Source organism: Gobius niger (assembly GCF_951799975.1).
Source record: "Gobius niger genome assembly, chromosome: 11".
Lineage (NCBI taxonomy): Eukaryota > Metazoa > Chordata > Actinopteri > Gobiiformes > Gobiidae > Gobius > Gobius niger.
This window is the reverse complement of record NC_136862.1, coordinates 16,537,767-16,559,033: the sequence shown is the minus strand read 5'-3', so window position 1 is coordinate 16,559,033 and position 21,267 is coordinate 16,537,767. Positions and strand designations below refer to the sequence as shown.

At 41.0% G+C, this 21,267-nt stretch overlaps 1 protein-coding gene across 6 annotated transcripts in view; it reads left to right on the top strand.

The window, feature by feature from the left end:
* Positions 1-21,267, top strand: part of LOC306970868 (glutamate receptor 3-like) — a 55,701-nt gene that overhangs the window by 8,838 nt on the left and 25,596 nt on the right. For all 6 annotated transcript variants that reach the window (XR_013793421.1, XM_079566913.1, XM_079566912.1 and 3 more), the window contains exons 3-4: positions 5,350-5,589; positions 19,838-20,025. Coding sequence is in view for 5 of the 6 variants with exons in the window: in XM_079566913.1 (XP_079423039.1) it covers positions 5,350-5,589; positions 19,838-20,025 (428 nt within the window). In the remaining variant the exon portion in view is untranslated. The remainder of the gene's footprint in view (positions 1-5,349; positions 5,590-19,837; positions 20,026-21,267) is intronic.

Here is a 21,267-nt window from a genome sequence, read left to right as displayed (position 1 = left end):
AGATACAAGGAAAATAGGATGACACGTATTATAATCTTGTTTTTACTTTTCAGGGTTAACCGCAGTGAATCATCTGTTATTTTTTAAACCCTATCCACGGTATCTTCCTAGCTTAACTACAGCCAATTTAAGGTCTCTCTTTCACTATATCCATGAATCTTATCTGCTCTTCCTCTTGGTCTCCTGCCTGGCAGCTCTGACCTTAGCCTTCTTAAACTAATATATTCACTTTCCAGACTCCAGAGGTTCTAAACTGATGCCTGATTCACCTGACAAGCTGTGACCCAAATAAAAACATTGATTTCAACTTAAAGTGAAAACGTTTTGCCGTTTGCCCCGTCAAAACACATTTTTCCACAAAGCATTCTGTTGTTTTCAAGGAACAGGTCACCGTTTCTCCATACTGAGATATGTTCTTACCTGAGCTTAACAGTTGATACATACCTGTCTGGTCTGTGTGCCTGTGGAAGGAATATGCTGGGAGAGGCAAAATGCTAACAACATCTTTGGTCGTTGTGCGTGACTGAGGGCACACACAACGACCAGACAGGTACGCATCAAATCGTCTAAGCTCATACATATATCAGTATGTAAAAACGGTGAACTGTTCCTTTAAGTGTTGATCAAATAGCAAACTATAAACTACAATTTTCAGCCAAGCGCCCACTAAAGGTTTCTTGCGACCCATAATTTTATGTCAGTCAGGTACAACTTTATTTATAATTATATTATGTACAAACTTCGAATTCTCCAATGCTTCCAGTAAGAACATAAATCCCCCCAAATACTAAATCTGTTCTCATCATCACTTACTTTAACATAGTTCCTGTCACTCACTGTGAAAATTATTGCAGGCCTCTCTCATAAATTAACTAAATGCAAAAAATCTCCCTGCTTAAATTTCAGGTGGGACAGAAGCCAAACCAGTTCGGAAGCCCAGTGTTTTTCTATGAGAATGCCTATAGAGTCTGTCAGTCAGCACTTTCCAAGATTTCTTGGCATCTGTCCTCTCGCTCAGAAATGTTGTCCCATATGGCCATCCCTTCAAAAACAGGAAAACTCAATTACTCTTAGGTTTGGAGACTTGCGTCCAGTAAGTTTTTTTGGTTCCAAAGACAAATTGAGTGCATAGCGGCACCTAATTAATTACTTTTTAAGTTGGAACCAATGATTTCCAGTAGTGCAGTCTGTCAATACTGATGGTCTTGGCAGGAATAAGCAGAGACAGTGCCGCTGTAATTAAGACATAGGCACAGCTCTCCTCAAAGTGGCACGATCTGCAGAATAATGTCAATATTCTTGAACACTTTATTTGCACGATTGGATTGGTATGAGAAGTGGCGCAGTGGTGTTGGCATACTGCGCATCTCTGTATTTTGATACGTTTTCCTGGCACAACGTCACTCCTGGTTCTGGTGTTGACATTCAGCAGCTGCCTCCTGGAGAGCTGCAGAGTTTGTGATGATAAAAAAAAAACATATTCGAATTCAGCTGCTGAGAGTGAGAACATTTTCCATAACGGAGTGTCACCACCGACAAGTGTAGCTTTACTCTAATAAGGACAGTACAGCGTCAACAACAGCAGATGGAGCCGACAGGAAACAACATTTGGGGCCTCAGCTTAACCTTTCCAGTTGAATTAATACTATGATTGAAATGTAGAGATGCTTAATTAAGACTCATTTATCGGTATATGACTGTGCATTCAGTTTTTCTAGGTGCCACACTGCATTGAATTACTAAGCATAATATAAAGATGTTGTTAGATGTAGATATGTGTTCCCCGATTCAGGAAACATAAGGTATTTTCTTTGCTAACTCTAAAAGACTGTATTGCTTGTATCTCTATTCCCCTTTTACAAGACTGAAAATCACCAGCCTTCATTTTTGGAAACCTTTATTAAATGTGCTATGTGTCTGTCCTGACTCCTGACTGCGTGTCCCTACTCCCGGACAGGACAGGAGTGGACAGGTGTATTCCTATGAGACCAGCCCGTCAGCCCGGCCTTACACCTGTCCCAGAGGGGAACAGACGGCTCTTTTTCTCCTCTGGCATCACTGGAGGCACTGCTTTATGGCAGCTGCAAAAAAAAAAGAACTTCCATCTCACATCAGCAGGCTTTTTGTTACCGCCACAAAGTCAAATGATTCTATCCATGGGCAGAATCCTATCTTCTCACTTTGGGCGCACTCTAAATTCATGTCTTCTCTTTCCGCACAAGGCCGCGGCTTTCTCCTTGCAATACAGCTTCACGGATATATTTTGTAAGATTTGGCGCTATGCAGCAGTGGCAGCAATATCCAACTGTGTAACACCAAACGCGGCAGGTTCACCCCTACATCAGCAAATTTTATGATCAGTGCGCAAAATAGTCTCTACTCTCAACAGGAGAGAGCTGAGAGAAGATGAAGTCTCGGAGATGAGTCTGCAACCACCTACCCTTGCTTTATAGAAGTACAAGATACAGGGGGGGGGGGGGGGGGGGGGATCGGGAGGAACAGGGTCCAAGAAGATACATGTGGTGCAGCTTTGGGGTCATGTTTTATTACTATGTGCTACAGGGATACTCGGAGGCTGTAGTGCAATGAATGTGTTGAGGTTGGTAGTTCAGTGAATGGGATCATTATTGAAACTATTTAATATTTGGCCTGAACTAATCTAAAAAAAACAGGAAGGAATAGATCACCATTTTTACATACTGAGATATGTTCTTACCTTAGCTTAGACGAGTTCATTTGTACCTGTCTGGTCTTCACGCGTGCCCTCAGTCACATCAACACAGCACAAACAGCGTTAGCATTTAGCCTCTCCTTCTCTCCTCTATAGCTCCAAACGAGGTGAAGATAGAAGCGACCAAGCTCTTCCACGTGTTCCCTATTTAAATATGGTTACGTGAAGTGTTACACTATAAAGTATAATTACACAAAATTAAACAATGTGGATTTTCTAAGCGGATAAAAACGGGAACTATATTGTAAGGCAGACCTGGGCAAAGTACGGCCCGCGGGCCACATCCGGCCCGCGAGATGATTCAGTCCGGCCCATAACTTGTAGGGCATAAATTCATAAGCATGTCAAAAAAAAAAGTAAGTCTCTAGCTCATTCCTGTGCGGAGTTGTGATTTTTTATTTTTATTACCAGAGTGCTCACTCCAGCCACTAGGGGGCAGATTAAATAAGAATAAAAGTAAAGAATTCCACAGGTGTCCAGCAAAGGGCACTGGCATAATAAGATATAAAGATATAAACAACACATTGTGTGACTTGCAAGTGGGAAATGGACAGTCTGCCCCTGGGCAGCTGTGGCTACAATAGTAGCTTACTACCACGGAGTGCGGAGTGAATGAATATTGACTACAATGTAGCAGAGACTTGTGACACAGGCTTGTAAAGTGTAAGCCGTTTTTATGAGGCTACAGTCCTGCCAGGCTCATCATTATAGATTATATAGATATATTCTATAGATATTGAAATAATTTATAGATATTGAAAAAAAGTCCTCAATGTATTTTCCCAATCAAAACATTTTTTTTTATTTTGGAGCTTTTGTTCATGGACCCCAGCGATACACTCCCGATATATTATACTTATATCCCGATATAAGTTTGAGTTATTGTTGGTGCGGCCCTCCGACTCAATTCAGGCTCCTCATGTGGCCCCTTATGAAAATGAATTGCCCACCCCTGTTGTAAGGCGTAATAATACCAGGAGTAGTTCGACATCCGCACAGTTATTTCTTTACTGAACAACAGAGCTACATCTGTAAATGAAAAAATCTTTTACTTTAAATGCTATAACATTATAGTGAACAAACAGAAACACAGAACTAAATGTGTCCCTGATCTCCGACCTGTTTCTCTCCGAGCTGTAGCTACATAAGACTTTTCTGCCCATATGACCTCAGCAGAGATACACTGAGCAAACAATAGTGGAAAAACATTCATTTAAACCAAGGCGCTCTTTATCTGTAACATTTTTCTAAAAGGCAATTTATGTCAAAGTCGCATGGTAAATGAAGGGTGCCTTGATTTTTTTTTAGTATTATCGCTCGCATTACTTTTATCCTAAACACAAAAGTGTGCTCACAATACAGATAACATATTTAACAAAACCTTCTGAGAATGTTGGACCTTCTATTTTTGTTGTAAAAGCATTTTTAGTGCACCAATATACAATGTCAAAAAGCAGCATAAAGGCAGATTGACACATTTCATTCGAACCATTAGGACATTTTCAATTTTCAAATAATAATAATTACTGTACCCATTGAACAAAAATAATTGTTGCGCCCTTAACAATTTCTAATTTGTGAAATTGCCTGGCAAGACTAAAACGTGCTGCAAGTAGAGCTGCAAGTGAAGAGTGTTGTCAGCAGCGGCCTGTGCAGGTCTAACCACGTCTCTAAATAGGTACAAATCATGTGCGAGCTCAGGTAATGAATGAGATTAAAGTTAGATTTAGTGTCTCCTCTGGGTTCACCGTTGATCATTTCCGTTGTTATGAGACACGGGTCGCGGCCTTGATTCAGTCCAGCTCGCGCTTATTAAACCATTAAGTATGAACAAATAAAATAAAACAGTTAGCTCCTTGAAAGAGCCGGTATCCGCTACAGGATGGACTTTATAGGCCCCAGCTCATTCCCGTGTCCCTGTAGATGGTAACCGATAGGGCTTGTTATAAATCTTTTATAGTGCACCAGAGCCGGCCGCCTGCACATTTGCATGCTCATATTTAAGGCTATTTGTCCATTAGGAGCCATGGCCAGTGCACTGATTTCCACATTATTTCCAGTTGATTACACGGAGCGCTTGCATTCAGACCAAGGGGAAGTGAAGGGCAGTGGGCAGCGCGGCACATCCACCATGGCACACATTCACACTAATACAGCCCTTTACAAAGTTCATTTTGGTCAAACGTTTCTACTCTATACCACCCTTTGGTCCAAGAACTGGATAAAGACATCATAACTGCTTCATGACAAGTCAAGATAGTACAATCTCAAACAGCATGACGAGACACTTGCAGTACATGTTTTCTAGTCCTCACAAAACCTCTCACATGTCACGATTGCTCTCATGAATAATTAGTTTCACGTTTCAGATACAGCATGAGATGGGAAAGCAAAGATGGATGGATCACTGTACATTGTGCCGATATCTTTGGCCTTACAAACATGTCAGCGATCTGTTTCACACATTGCTGTGTTATAGCGATGTTATAGAGGGAAAGAAATGTACTCTACTGCAAGAAAACCAGATTTGAATGCTATTTGAAAGAGTCTCTCATATGGTGAGTGCGCTGTAATCCTGCAGACCTTTGACTTCTGGCACCCCCTCTTTGTGTCTCCAGTCTGCTCCCAGTTCTCTCGGGGAGTCTACGCCATCTTCGGTTTCTACGATCGAAAGTCCATGAACACTCTGACCTCCTTTTGCGGGGCGCTCCATACCTCCTTCATTACGCCCAGCTTCCCCATCGACGCGGACGTGCAGTTTGTGATCCAGATGAGGCCCAGTCTGAGGGGGGCAGTGCTCAGCCTCCTGGACCACTACAAATGGGAGAAGTTTGTGTATCTCTACGACACGGACAGAGGTAAGCGTCGCCAAAGCAAACCTTATACTTATGCATCTCCATCAGTGTTCTGAAACATTTCACACCACCTCCCCCCAGCAGACAGTGTTTGCTTGGACTAAATAAAGACCCAGCAAAACACGTCTGTGCCTCCAGTAAAGGCCAGTGCAGGACCGGCGTTTCCTGTTCTAGTTTGAGAATCATTGACGATCACGTTCCTCTAGAAAGGGATTATCATGCCAAGTTCTGCATGTTGTTCTGCAGTGTTTATGCTCAGACTTTAATATGTAAATCCCTCAACCCCAATCCTCATTGTACGTCGCCTGATGCATTTAAATTTATGCTGCTAATGAGTCTAAATTGCCTTGCTGCGGTTTGAATACAGCTCAGAAGGCGTCAATAACTCCTTCCTTCCACCCCGTGACTCACTCCCAGGTGTCGCTGTACAAGTCAGAAGATGTTCCTAATCCTCACCAATCGCTGTTTAGAAATGAGCCCTAATTGAATTATACTAAGACAGAGAACAGCATGCTCCTCTGCTGCATACATTTCATGGAGTCTTGCTTTGCTGATAGCTCTCATCTGGCGCTGGTTTACGTTTGACTACAATTTATTTGCATTTTGAATGTCAAGCTTTGTTTCAGTCATCGCCAGCGGCTAAATATAGACAGTATGATGTCAAATTGCTTGTAAAGTGAGATAAATAGAAGCGTGACCGACACCTTGTATGTTACTGGCTTCTACAAATTCAGCACCGACGTTTGTCTTTTGTATCGGTAAGAAGAAAGAACAGAACAAGAATTGGCATGTAGTCACTGTTCACAAATAGTCAGGTGAATAAGCTAAGCATTTGCTCATGTGATGATTTGGGGCCCTAACACTGTAAAGCAGTATCAGGTAAATCAAATAGTAAATTATGTGGAACATGCCAACAAAATAGCATATTTTATTTTTCAGCCTACACCCACTATTTAGCACCTGTCTTGATAAATGACCACCATCTGTAGAAATGTACTGGACATAAAGCCTGTTCCTGTAATATAAAGAATTAGAATAAATATAGAATGAGTGTAGAGGAGTGGAAACAGTAAAGACCGACTTTTTTTGGTCTGACAAAATGGTATACAGATAAACGTCTCTCAAAAATGACCAAAGTGGATCATTTAAACTTATATTTGACCTGGCATTTGGTTATCCCCCCCCCCAAAAAAAGGAAATTTCAGACCTTTAAACTTGATTGACAGGTGTGGATTGTGTGCAATGCACGTTCTTCCCGGAACGCACAAACACCTTATCAAGGGAATAACTCATCAAAACACACTAATCTGAGCGACATAATTGCACTAGTAGCGTCGTAAAGAAATGCAGCCCAAAATCAAACCAGAAGACATGGAAGAAAAGAAATCAAGAATTCGCTCAACTTCATCTTAGCCAGGTGGCTACACAGCAAACCAAACTACTGCAAGAATCACAAACACCTCATTATTCATAATCGATGAAAAGGACAAGAACATTTAAACATTGGAGGAGAAAAGTATAGACGATTTGGAACAATACGCATGCATGGATGATTTGATTATCACTGGATTAGAGACGCGTCACCAAAAATATGCGAGAGCTGCGTCAAACATGGAACATGGATGAAGACTTCTAGTATTAGCTTACAAACACAAGCAATATATTCACATAGACACATTGACCATAACTTTACAATATATTATAAAATAGGTAACTAGTTAGTTAGTAATAATTTTATCTCGTTAGGTTTTACACTGTCTCTGAATCAGCAATAGTTCTGTATGGAAGCTGTCAACTCTTAACAGTATTGCTGTTATGGACAGGTGAAAACATACTGGGCTGAGACACTAATTAACTAGCCACTACGTTTAAAATGTTTTGACATGGAGACTTCGAATTCTTGCCTCTCGCCCTCTACGTGCTGTAAACTTAGGACTATCCAGCGTCCCACGTACTTTGCAGATGAAGGTCTAGATTTTCAAGGTACTGAGTCTCTGCAGGTGAAGTGTCCTGCGGTGCGTCTAAGGTATTTTTAAACTACGACAGAGCATTTCTAGGACATGAGCACCCCCCCTCTTCCCCCGCCCCACCTTATATCTGCAATCCAGGTGGGTGTCACTTACTGCGGCTGCTCTGCTTAAAGCACACTCGAACACACCACACACTCCATTTTGTCTAGTTTTCGGGCGGTTAAATTCACTCACTGCTTAGTGATCTGCCACTGAGCAGCATTTCTGAGTAAAGCGTGCAGCTAGGAGAGCCCCTGTACGGCTGTAATAGTGATTTATACAAGTCCTTTGGGGCTTGTTACACTACTTTAGGGACTTTGTTATTGTAAAATGTTTGGGAGCTGTGTGTGTCATTGATCTATGTGTCAGTGCCATTTTTGCAAGCAGATAATTGGTTTGGTGGCAGTAAAAAAAAAGTAGAAAGAGGAAAAACCATCAAAAGAGAGAAAGTCGTTTGTGAGGTCTCCAGGGCACTATCAGCTGTCTCCCAGTGCTCCCTGGTGTGGCCCCTGTCACTGGCTTGGCTCTAGTGACCTCTTAGGCCTGAAAGATGGCAGTGAACCATCTGTAGCCCTCCACCATGTTCACACAGCAGGTGAACAGTAGAGTTTAGGGCTGTGCCTCACTACTCTCTGTGAGCAGTTGAGCAATCCCATTATGGATAGTATAAAACTCACTATTTTTACATTGTCACATTGTTTGTATAAAATTGACCACATCAGCAACATGTGCATTAACTAAAGTACTAATTATACTAAAATGAAGGTTAAATGTGGAAAGGTAATGACTATATGTACGTATGTGCAGTAAAAAATGATACAGTGGCCCTTACTAAGAAGCTTGCACAAGTCTTTCATCAGAGCGAAAGAAGTCTGCGTAGTGTCAGTCTCCTACCAGAGCCACATTAACATGGAGCTGTCGATCCCTGGTGCACTCCTCGCTGTAGTGGACTCGTCTTTCCTTTCATCACAGACCATAAGAAGGATTTCTCTTCTCTAATAGCCCCTAGGCACAACTCACATCAAAACCCCCGATCAGCGTGATGGGGTTTGACTGTAATAGAAAGTAAAATGCCTAGAGATACCACTTATTGTGGCGAAGCATGAACTCTGTTTAATTTCCAATATGAGCCTCAGATTAGCAATGGTGCCCACATCCAGTGCTGGTCTGACTTTCATGTCAGAACAGCACTTCACAGTAAGTGCACTGCTCTCATTTAAATGTTTCTCTGAAATGGCATTTTTATTAGTTTGCAGCAAACCCGGGTCTATCTGTGTCATTAAGAGACAGGGTTGTTGGATAAACAAATCTTATCTGAAAGCAATAACTAAAGCAGCCACTTGGCTCCATAAACACAAACCACTGCACCACAAGGAAAAAGCCTTCTGCACAAAGAGCGACTCAGGCGACTGCAATGCAACATCACCTATTTATCCAGGACACGGTGCAGATGAAATGTCCTCATTAAACACTGTAATGGCCGCTGGCACAAAAGACTTCTTGAACTGAGAACATCTGGGCATCAGCATCTGTCCACTCAGCTCAGGCACCCGTTTATTTATGGGAAAACCAAGTTACAACAACACCCACAGTTAATTAACTGGGATATTTAATGAATTTACTTCATATGGAGAATAACTTTTGATTTTGCACACCTGTATTATTCAAATGTTGTAAGGCTTAAATACATGAAGTTAATTAATTTGAGCTAATGCCAACCAAGGTGTTGCCAAATTGAACTGCAAAGTGCTGGGCCTTTTCTATTTAAAATCATGAAACCTCATACATTGTGTGATTGTTAAACATTTCCCTTAACGCTTTCCATAACAAGACTCCAGAACACTAATGCAGGTCTGGTGCATATAATGACACCTCAGAGTGAACAATGTAGTTTTCTCTTTTGTCTTTTTAATCCCAGGTAATGTGCAGCAGTAAATGTAATATGAACCACTGCGACTACTGTATCCTTCTGTTTCATAGACTTTGCATAATGCAGACTAGGCTTTAATGTCATTTCACAGTCATCAAAAAGAAAGACAACATCTAAGAGCGCTAACCGCAGCTCCTCCCGTGTTCTGCTGCAGCTCTGACAAATGAGGCAGGCCTGAGCGTGCAGGCATTTGCATGGGCGTGTAATCACTGTGCCCCGCTGCCCAATGTCTGCTCGGCTTCGTCTCCACCAGGAAACCTCAGATTAATTGCACGCTGCTAAAGAGCTGCTCTCAGCAGTCAGGCACGGGCCTCATTAACAGAGTGGGAGAAGAGACTGAAGTGAGATGGAGCGAGTCTGGCACAAAGCAGCTGCTCCCTTCTTCTCTAAGATGGACACCTATCAATAGGGCCTTGACCCGGTCCCTTCAGGTAACACTGCACTCTTCCTATGTCCTAATGCAGAGCTTGGCGCAGCTCGAAAGTCGTTTCAGCTTCAAAAGGCTGTTTCCACAGAGGGAATGCGCATACATCACTGTCATTCTAAATGGAATCCAAATCAAAATCTAAACTGACTGGCAAAATCAAATAACGACTTTGGTAACTCTATAGTGCTACTCTAACTCATTTTGCCACTCATTGCCAAACATTACGACACCATGTGCATACCCTCTATTCGCTCAAGGACCTATTTATGGTCTATATATATTAGACCAAACACAGTCAGGGACAAAGAGAGAGGAACAGTATCAATATCAAGATATTTGAATGTTGAAACAGATATCAAATTGATTGTGTTTTCTTCACAAGGATCTGGTCTCTCAGGCCATTTCCAAGGAATTCCGCCAAGCTTCTCAGCACCAACCGAACGAGATGCATGGTTTACACTGAGCCTGAAATGGTAATTGGGTGACACTCAGTCATCAAAACAAGACAATATTATCACTTGTTGATCTCCAGAAGAAGAAACTAAATTGAAGCGGGTCTATAGGATAGGACTAGGGTGTCTTTGTTGCTCAAAGAAGATGCGAAAAAAGATGTGCTGAAGCCTTGGTTATCTGAGATGTTGTGCATAGACTAAACCCGCCTTTTTATCGAACGCTCACTGTGCTCTGCCAGGCGCAAAACATGGCACTCATTGATCTGTCCATACACTCACGCAGAGGCAGCACAGCACCAAAACATCAAACAACATGTCTCTGCAGCCCATAGTACAACCACAAATAGAGGACTTGAATTTCACCCAAAAAGCAGACAACAGGCAGATAAATAAAAGTGATCAGGGGATAACAGCTGCATAATGTTAGAAGTTACAGTAAGTACAATCTTTCAGTGACATCCTGTCCCAACACTCACCCTTGTACCCCTCAATTGCACATTCCCGATGATTTCATCCTGCCCTCTTTGTGCCTTTGGTTGCCATTTTCACCAAAAAAGTGGAAAAATGGCAACGTTTGCAGAGCGAGCTGCTGTGCCGAAAAAACAAATCTTTTAACTTAGCAGGTAGATAAAAGCTTAGCTTACTGGCTAAAATGTTTTAACAGTATTTTAACAGTGTTTATACAGTAGTTTAACAGATTTTACTTTAAGTTGATGGTGTTTTCTGATAGTGTGGACATGTTTCTTCCGGCCACATGAATAAAAGAAGATATGCCTTAATTGATCTCACAATGGAGAAATTCACTCCATTGTGAATGGCTTTGTGGTCAGTGGTTTTGTTTTGGATGTTTGGGTTGGAGAGTGGGGGTGGGGGGTGGGGTTGGGGCTGTCATTATTATATGAGTAAAACTATCTGACATTGGGAGGGTAATGAAATGAAAATAAATAGGCTATAAGTTAACCTATAACCTATAGAAGAAATGAAATCTTCCTTTAAAATCGAGCAGCATGTCTCAGAAAGTGCTCTGGCTTTTCTTCTTGGCTGAAGGAAGCTGCAAGGTCTAGTTGCCATATTTGCTACCCTTAGCATTGTGCTAACACAGCCATCACAAACAACACAAAACAACTGTGTATAAGTGTTAAATAATTAGCTCTGCTATTCTTTTCCTCTGTGCCTCTGCACAAGCGCAAGTTTCCTCTCCTATCTTCTCTCTGGGAGTGGGCGCTTGTGTATTCGGTGCTTGTGTGTCTGTGGACGGAGCGCTAGCAACTAGAGGGACATCAGGGCTGAGTGAGAGAGGGTGGACTGGATAGAAGCCAAGAAAGAAAACAGCTACACAAACATTTATGGATCTATGGATCATTTAGGTACTAAAAATGTTACAAAAACATCTGTTTGTGGCCATTTCAACAAATTATCTGCTGCTGGTGCTGATAACTTTTTGATTAATCTACTTTTACCCTCATGAAAAAAATTATATCATGGGAGTATAGCATGAAATGCGTACTGTCCCAATTCATATGTTTAAAACCCCTGCACACTTGCGCGCAACACCCACTTCGAACACTTTTAGAGTGTGTCTATAGGGACGCAGCCATAATAACCATTTGTTTTTGGATGCCACATTTCCTTCAGTGACATCCTCTTACTGACGTTAGCATTTGGTTTGATGATGGAGCCTACTTTAACTTCAGCACCACGGACAGCTCCTACAGGTTACCAGGAAAATCCATACCATCCAAAATAATTTGATAAGAAGCGTCAACACTGAGTAGGTTTGGACTAAGCAGCTAAAAATGTTTTATTTGTAACAAGCACAAGCAACAAATGCCCCAACACCTTCTTAACTATTTATATATGTAGGAGAAACCAGAGCTCCTTCTGAAAACCCCAATGCCACTATAAGTCCATGTAAAGTTAAAAATGTAAAACACAAACTACAATACTGCAGATGCCCACAGTGCCTTTACCACACTGACACTGCAGATATCCTCTGTCTTTACAACGACATAAAAAAGCTGATACTGCATTTTAAACCAACTATGAAAAGTCAGGGAAAGATGACCTTCAATCTAACAATAAAGGAAAGCAGTGTTTTATGCAATATTTGAGCCAACTGGTTCCAAATTTAAATGTTAACGGAAACAAAACACTAATCTATAATTGGGAATCTATTACTAGCAGATTTTCTTCTCTCTGTTTTGTCATGTACATGTCATGTAGTTTAACATGTGAGAGAACACTGGAATATGAACTAAATTAATACAAGAGGAAAATCCCGGTGTGAATTCCCATAGTTAATTCTTTTTGTGGATTTCAGATAGTGTTCGATCTACTGCTTAGAGCTCTTCTGCTTGTTGCACATCTCTCCTCTGTGTATGAAATGTTGACTGGATTATCCTTTGTGCTGCTCTGTGCTCAAACTAATCATCCCAGGTGGAATAAAATGAATCTGAACCAAGAATCACATGCATTTCAAAAGATTCAAGAGATTTAAACTACAAGGTTAGCAAGGTTTACATGGTTTAACTGTGCTCAGGATTGTATAGTCAAAACCGCTAAGATTTCTGGAATTTAACTATATTCCACTAAAATAAACCAATGGAGATTTTAAAATGAAAACCTGTGATTATTGTTGACATAAAAGCATCTGGACACCACAGTGCTGTATTTACCAGGACTGTCTCGGCAGCTGACGGAGTTGTTCCATGGTTCTTATCTCTATTTTTCATTTTTATATAGTTTTTAGTTATGTCGACCTATGGACGTTGTTGCCCTGCTCCAGAAAAATGGCAGATTTCTATGGTATTGTTGAATTTAATACATTTGGTCCCAAACTCTGTATGTAACAAGACTGCATGGAGATGTTTTTTGCAGAGGACATTATAAAACATTCAGCTTGTTTATAAATGCCACTTTTGAATGTGATTAATATTGTAGGCTGGTGTTTCTGGTGCTAATTCAGGCACCACAGAGAAAAACAACATGTTTATACAAGAATAGTGTGACAAATGAAAACTGTGAAGGAATGCAGAAGTCAGCAGAGTCTTGAATCACAAAACAGCGCAGTGCTCTAAGGGCACGCACTGTCACATCCACTGTCACCAAACACCAGCGTTTACTTGGACCAATCTCGGCCACCCACTCTCTTCTATTTCTGCTTCATCTTCTTGTCGTATCTAATCTAGCCTAACCTTTGCACCTGCAGAATAAGGAGGCAGGTAGAGCGAGGCAGTGAGTTTGTGCCTCAGATTTGAAAAATAAATACAGCTCTGCAAAGCAAACACATTTTAAGATATTAGAAATAGAAAGATATTTATGTGATGGATGATTATATATTGCTGCAGAAAATGTATTATTTTTTATGTCACAAAATGTAATTTAAGACAATTTGTGTTTAACCACTGAATTAACATTTTTCTAAGATATCTGATCTGCCTTTGATTTGAGACTTGAGTAGAGGTGTAGGGCGTTAAGCAGTTTTAGTTATTTCTTATTTTTGGTCCTTTTATTCTGTTAAATCCTGATTTATTTCTATAGCTACCTATTGAAAGACGTCTGTTTCTGGAGTAGCTTTGCCCAACTAGTCCATGATCTAAGGCTCACTTTTGGTTGCACCATCACAACTCTCAGGCCCGCTGAAGACAAGCTGCTAAAGAGGTCAGGTTCTCCACAGAGACCTGCAGCTCAGACTTACTCAGAGCTGAGACTGCACTGACTGCCACGTGACGCACTGGAGACGGGGGCAGGTGCCAGCCAAGCCTCTGTCAGCCCTATCTCAAAGTCAGTGACCTGCTTTCAACAGATGTACGTACAAGTATCCCGGAAACTTTTCAGATTTAATAAATGTCTGTGTTTCGCAGTTATGGCCAATTGAAGCTGAAGCAGACAAGAATACGATGGTGGGAAAGGCATTGGATAAAAAATAATAACAGGCAGAAGGGAGTAAAAAAGTAAAAGAGACATTGTAATCTAATTGGTTATAATAATGTATGTAAACATGAATAAATGTTCTTAATAGCTTACATTAAGGCTGGCAATCTGCGTCATCAGCCCCTCCAATCACCACCAACCTCACACACTGCATACATACAGCCAAGGTGGGTGAAGTGTCTTGCCCAAGGACACAGGTGCAGGGATTCGACCTTCAGGTTATAGGATGAGCCGTTTCTCCATCTGAGCCAGTGTCTCTTTGCTCAAGCCCGCACCACCACACATACATGAGCGCAGCTTAATCTGCTGGCTTTGTCAAACTTATTTTATTCTAAATAAAGGCAACAAAAGTGGGTGCCTGATATTTTTAACTCCACCTTTGGGAGTGTGTATTTTTACATTTAAATTGCAGTGCTGTGTCTAAAGCAAATCTATACAGTGGTGATCTCCCTGGCGCCGCTGTGTGGGCTATAAGCTCATATATATATATTCAAAGGAAGCCCAGATCCAGGCCAACTCTTCGTGCTGCTTTGTGAGGCTTTAGGCGTTTTCTTGGCTCAGTGTGGGCAAACGAACAATCTTTGACCAACAGATTTTTCATAGTTTTTTCTTTAATTTGATTATTTTTCGGGCATGTCTTTCCACTGAATCTAGTTTCTGTGAAGCTGCAACAGAGAACAGAGATGATGAAATAACAAACTGACCAATACTAGCGTTGGAAACACAACACACAGATCTCCAGTCTTGTCTGCGGTAAATCTTACCAATAAGATCCATGCCTACAATGTGAAGCCATGTTGTGTAATCTAGCATGAACAAAATGTACTTAAATCTTTTTCAATTCATCATCAAACACACAAATACATCATCTTTGACGCAACCATTACATGCAAGGCACAAGAAGAAATAAATGAATAAATCAAAAGTGAAGTAATTAAAACTGCAAGACTGAAGGTCTTGAGAACATCTCACATTAAAACTAAAATAGTGATGAGGTAATAATGAATAATAAGACGCATCTATTTCCATGACCATAGCCTGAGCTGTAAGAGTGTTGGATGACTGTGGTCTTAAATCTGGAGTACTGCAGCATAGCGGCTGTGTTGTTATCCTTGAGAGGATACCGGGTCAGCGCAGCAAAGCCTTTTAGAGAAGGGAAAGATGAAATAGTATAAATTCTATATATAGCCGTGCTGATTCTTTTGAATATGTATTACTTTTCAGGACGCTGCTGAATAATTGACTGGGTAAAATGCCCTTGATGCTTGTCCTGCCTTCTGGCTGCAGTAAAACACACCATCTGTTTACAAAGTCAAGAAACTCTGCCACAAGAGTTTGGCTCTTTGTGCCCGGACTACTAAATAATAGTAACCCCAATCAAGCTAAAGTTGAGCTGCAGTCTGAAAATCTCATAAAGCTGAACAGATGATGGTATATGTCTAAATCAAGAATATCCAGCTTGGCGTCGGGAGAAATAATCCCAAAATAAAACTCTCAAGGAAATCATGAGTAAATCCCCAAATCCTACTGTGTAAATATCTGCTAACACATTTCAAATGTCACGACTATCCCAGCTTACAGTATAGCAGGCGGAGAAGAGACACGTTTGATTCTTCTACATTCTTCTGGCTTGTTCTGATGCAGATAAACAACATGGTGTCAGTGCTTGATCCAGCAAAAGTGACAGTGACAGGACAGTGCTATCAGTCATCATATTTCACACACAGGACAGTAAAGTGGAACCTCTGAATTCCTCCCCCTCAGAGTGTTTCCTAAAGGGCTAATGTGTGGCGCCCAGTAAGAGCCACTTGTCTTTAAAGGCCAAACCTGATCAGACTGCTGTCTGCTCCTCACTTCACTGTGAAGGTCAGCAGCAGGGGAACCGGGGGACCAGGGGGAGAGAGAGAGGAACGAGTGCTGAATACTTAAATACTTAACTGCTCAGTCAGGGTAGCAACTCATGGGTTCATTACTATCAGAGGGATCAAGCTCTCTGCACTGGTTACTATTTTATTAGCAGATGAATAGTAAATGAATGAGAAAAAGGATCGACTGTCTAGTGGTGCGGCGTGGTTTCTCAAGAATGTCTTACAACCCTAGCCAAAAAAAAAACTATGAAAACCAACAATATTTGGAAGAAGCTACAGTTTATGTATTATGTTTCTTAAACCAGATACTAGGCTGAATGTGCAACAGTCGACCGAGTAGTAACAGCATTTCAGTGTGTTTCTTTATCCTCTATCTTTTAGACAGAATTTAGGCAGTCAGCCTCAAGTCTTGAGGTTCTTTTAGAGTCCAATGCACATATACCATTTGCAATAAATACATATGAGTGTTAAGTTGAATGACTGTATTACAAGCAGCTTTATTCATCTTATAGTCTTTTAGAAGAAATGCCTTTGTTTGAGTTGCAATTACAGCTTTAAATGCTGCATTTCTATTGTATATATTCTGTAATAATATGAAATGAGATTTTGCGGCTATTAAAGATTAATAGTTGTTTGTTTACTGCTTAGCACTGTGTAAAATGGATTTAACATGAGCAGCTCATCGGTGCTGTGTTTACTGTGAACAAATAGGACCTGTAAATGGGAAGCTAGAAAGCGAGCTGTAACGCTAAATGCAGTCTGGTGTTTTGTCCCTATTGTACTCATCGTACACAACCCATGAAAATACAACTGGTGGAGAGGCTGATGCATATTTCCATAAACATATCTCTCCCGGTCTTGTTCAGCGATGAGAATAATATGCATTATTTCATAGGATCAGCAGTTTTATCGCAGCAGCGGGAAAAAAACCAACACAGCATTTGTTCAGCTCAAGTCAGTGTGAGCAGCCTTCCTCCATTAGTTCTGATCCACTACAGACACACACCTAATGAGCCTATGGTGTCACTGTGCAGTAGATAAGAGCAGTATGTGGTATGTCTCTGTCACTCTCTGAGCCGGGACTCTTACTTACTCTGCTCATTTTACTGACGTCCATATTTTTTCTGCTTGATAAGGTATTACTTTATCAATGGCATTCTGTCATATGACATGACATTTTAGGCACTGCATCAACTTATGTTCAATGTACTTCACAATCAAAAGCTCTGCTGTATTTGTTGGAAGCAGCTGTAGAGGTAAGAGAAGCAGCAATAACTGCTAAGTAGTAGCATATTATACTTCGATAATGTTTGATGGTGTACTTCATTTAAAATAACATGAAGTGCAATTTTGAGTACTTCTTCAACCTCCACGAGACATTGACATATAGACAGTCCTTATTTCCAGTCAGTGACATTGATCACGGCTGAACCAATGGAAGTGACCTAATCAATTAACTCAACGAACGATCAAGGACCTCTGACCCATAACCACCAGCGCCACATCCCCCCCGTTAAACAAATCTCCCCGTTAATCGTTACATAAACGCAGACCTCCATGGCCTTTTGCCCTTCAGTTAACATTAAAGTCGACACACGGTTCTGCTGTTATTTCCTTCAGTTAAACGTTTTTTTTGATGAGGTGAAGGTTCTCACAAGCAATATCACAGATCACCCAGTCCACTGTCAGCGCTCTGTGCCAGCTTATACCTCCAAATACTAGCAATTCAAGAACTTTTGCCAAAACTTTGTATAACTAATGATTAAAATGAGATTTTTTGTTGGCTTATGTGGTCTAGCACAAGGGGCACAGGCTATTTGAGGACAGGGGAAGAAGTAGACAAGGCTAGATCAGCGGAAACCTTATGAGTCAGAGAGGAAGCAAAAGAAGAATACAAAAGAATAGTGTTGTTTGGAGCATAATCATATTCATTTACAATATAAATATCTTTTGCTGCAGGGATATTGCTTTTTGCATGTTTTGCACGTTTTGCACTTTCCCCCTTTTCCCCCAATAGGAAAAAAAACTCTACCTGATTTGTCATATTGCCTTATTGCCACAGGTAACTATTATAGAAATTATACATAGTATCATTAAAAATAACCCGGCTGGTCACATGGTATAGCCCTGGAGTCAGTAGTCACTAACTTGTCTTGCATTGGCAGCTTTACTCTGAGCTCCGAGTCTTCCTTTGAGAGCCATTCAAAGCCATTCATCCCATGCCACAGAGAGCAATGCAGCGAACACACCATTGTGCTCACTGGACCACTCTAATAGCATTCCCATTCACCTTCATTTGCCAGTCTCTGAGCTGCTTCTCAAAGCTGTATCCAACCAGTGTGCGTGTGCGCGCACCTGTGTGTGTGCACACATATCACTGATATCACATATCAGTTAATACAGCGCAGAAGGTGTGTGTTGTGCAAGTATAGCAAGTATAGTGCGGAGTATATCCTTCTGAATTATTTTACTGAATATATTGGATCCTAGGCTTTACCGGAGAGGACGGCACAGTGTGAAAGGGGGTGAGGAGTGGGGGAAGTCATTTAGAGCCAGGACTTGAACACTTGACACTGAGGCAGGAGCAAATGCATAAAAATCACACAGTGAACAAAGAAACAACCGGTGAAGGTTTTAAGCACTTCTATGGTTTGCACTGATCGACAAAGGGATATTTGAGACAAAATGTCTTCTTACTCAATTGAGAAATGCACAACAAATATGACTGTAAATAGATTGTCTAAAATTTGGCTGATGGAAATGATTCACTGATGATTAACTGGGTTCCAGAGGCTCCTGCTTTCAAATAGAAAGTAGGAGTGGCAGACTACAAGAATGCATATGCCACAGCAATCACACAAAAAGAAAGCTTTGATGATATCTTTTGTGTGATTAAGACAAACCTTAGTGCATCATAAATGAAGAATTTATATGACGTGCATTGAAAACAACTGTACTTGACTGTAGCCACGTGATTACAGACTTTTCATATTTCTGTGCCCACGCACAGCACCTTCAGACAGTGGGCGAGTTGAGGTCTCTCTGTCTCACATTGCTTGTCACCTGAAACCATTTTGTGTATATCTTCAATTCTGCTACAGCATTTTAGATTACATTTTAAAGTGGAACATTAATCTATTTGACAACTTCGATCTATAAAACATGCATTGGGCTCATTTGAATACAAATGAGAAGTTCTGTAGCATTAAAGAGCTTCAAAGTGGGTTGCATAAGGTTATTCTGTCGTGATTTACAATAAAGGATTGTGGCCCAAAACTGGTACAGGGTGGTTGAATGTCATATACGTACTTATTACACAAAATTATACAGCATATTTTACACTGCTTGAAGCTTTTAAGCTAATAGTCTTCATTTGCTGGGTCCTTTCACTGTGCAGTCATTAGTCCTGCTCTATCTCCGTAAGACTGTTGACGAACCACTGTTGACTTGCTGTAAACGTTGTGAGACTTTTAATTCTGGGCATATTATGGGCGGCAGTGCAAAAACAACTTCTGTACCTGCACTACGGTAAACCTCATACGTTGGGAATGTGATTGATTTACCTCTTGCAGTTCGCGTAAGAAGTTGCTTGTTCTTTGAAGTAGATTTTTCATCTCGGCTCTCCCTTGCAGGATTCGCCATCCTCCAGTCCATCATGGAGTCTGCTGTGGCCAATAACTGGCAGGTGACGGCGCGCTCAGTAGGGAACATTGTGGACCCCACTGAGTACAGACGCATCATTGAGGAGATGGACCGGCGGCAGGAGAAGCGCTTCCTCATTGACTGTGAAGTGGAAAGAATCAACTCCATCTTAGAGCAGGTATTTAATAAACGCACAGCTTACAAAGATGCCTGACTGGTCTGAAGGCTGCAGAGAAACACTTCACCACAAAATAAAAGGCTCATTCAAATTCACTGGTTTATGCTATTCTTCAAATTAGAGTTGGAAAGGTGCTAGAACATTTAAATCAATATCAGAAATCCCTCACATGCTCTGACTGGGGCACGAGGGACGGCACATTAAATTAGGTCTTTTAGTTTGTTGCGTTCAGTTTGTGTCATCTGAGGTCACCTGGGCTGTATTCGCTCAGAGAAACTAAACAGCCGTCTCTTCCCTGTTTCCTTGGTGATCGTCAGCTTTGTAATGCGTTTGCTGCTGAAGCTGCAACTCAATCTGACGGTGCCTCAGAGCATATTTATCGTGCTATAAGATTGGAAATTTAAGAACTGCTTTCCTTTTTGTTGCACAACAGATTATTAGATTCCTGTGTGTCTGAACTAAAGGTAGAACTTTTCTTTTCTTTATGTAATTATTTCACAAACAATATTGGGTCTGCTTCAGAAAGAGCTGGACCCTTCAGGCCAAACACTGAGAAATATTTACTTCAAATAATGCATATGGTTTGGTAGGATTTTTATTCAGACATTGTCAGATTAAACTCCCACTGAAGAAAGTACGCAAACAACTGCAGAGACAAACTATTGCAACGCTTAAAGCTACAGTCGCCAAACATTTTGTAAAATAATACTCAGCACCACACAATAGAAACCTCACGGCTTGTGGATGCTGACTCAACAGGCAAGACTGTTCAAGTTTCACGTTTTTTTTTCTAAAACAAAAAACAGACAAAGAACCCACACAAGCTGTTCATGGGATTATTATCCATGTGTGTGAGGCTGTATGTTAATTTGGCCTCAATTGACCCGTCAGTCGTGAGCATATCTTCACCTTGTGTTCGTCTGGCTCAGATTTGTGTAAAAGCATCTGCCCTCTGCGTAATGAGCTCCATTATCAGCGTCCTTATGAGTTTCATTCTGACCTTCACGCCTCTCTCTTCATCTGCTCTGACGTGGGGAATATATTTTTGGTGGTAGCAGCAGTAGCCCTGACTTTTAACACTGACTTCTTCAGCTTTTTCATACCCTTCACTTTGATGCCACTGGATTTGTTAATGTTCTGATTTTCATTGTTATTAAATTTAGGTTATCCAATCACATAATGGAGGTCTGTCAGTGTCGGGTCAATAATCTGTTTAGTGTAATGTGAGTGGTGGCCTTCCAG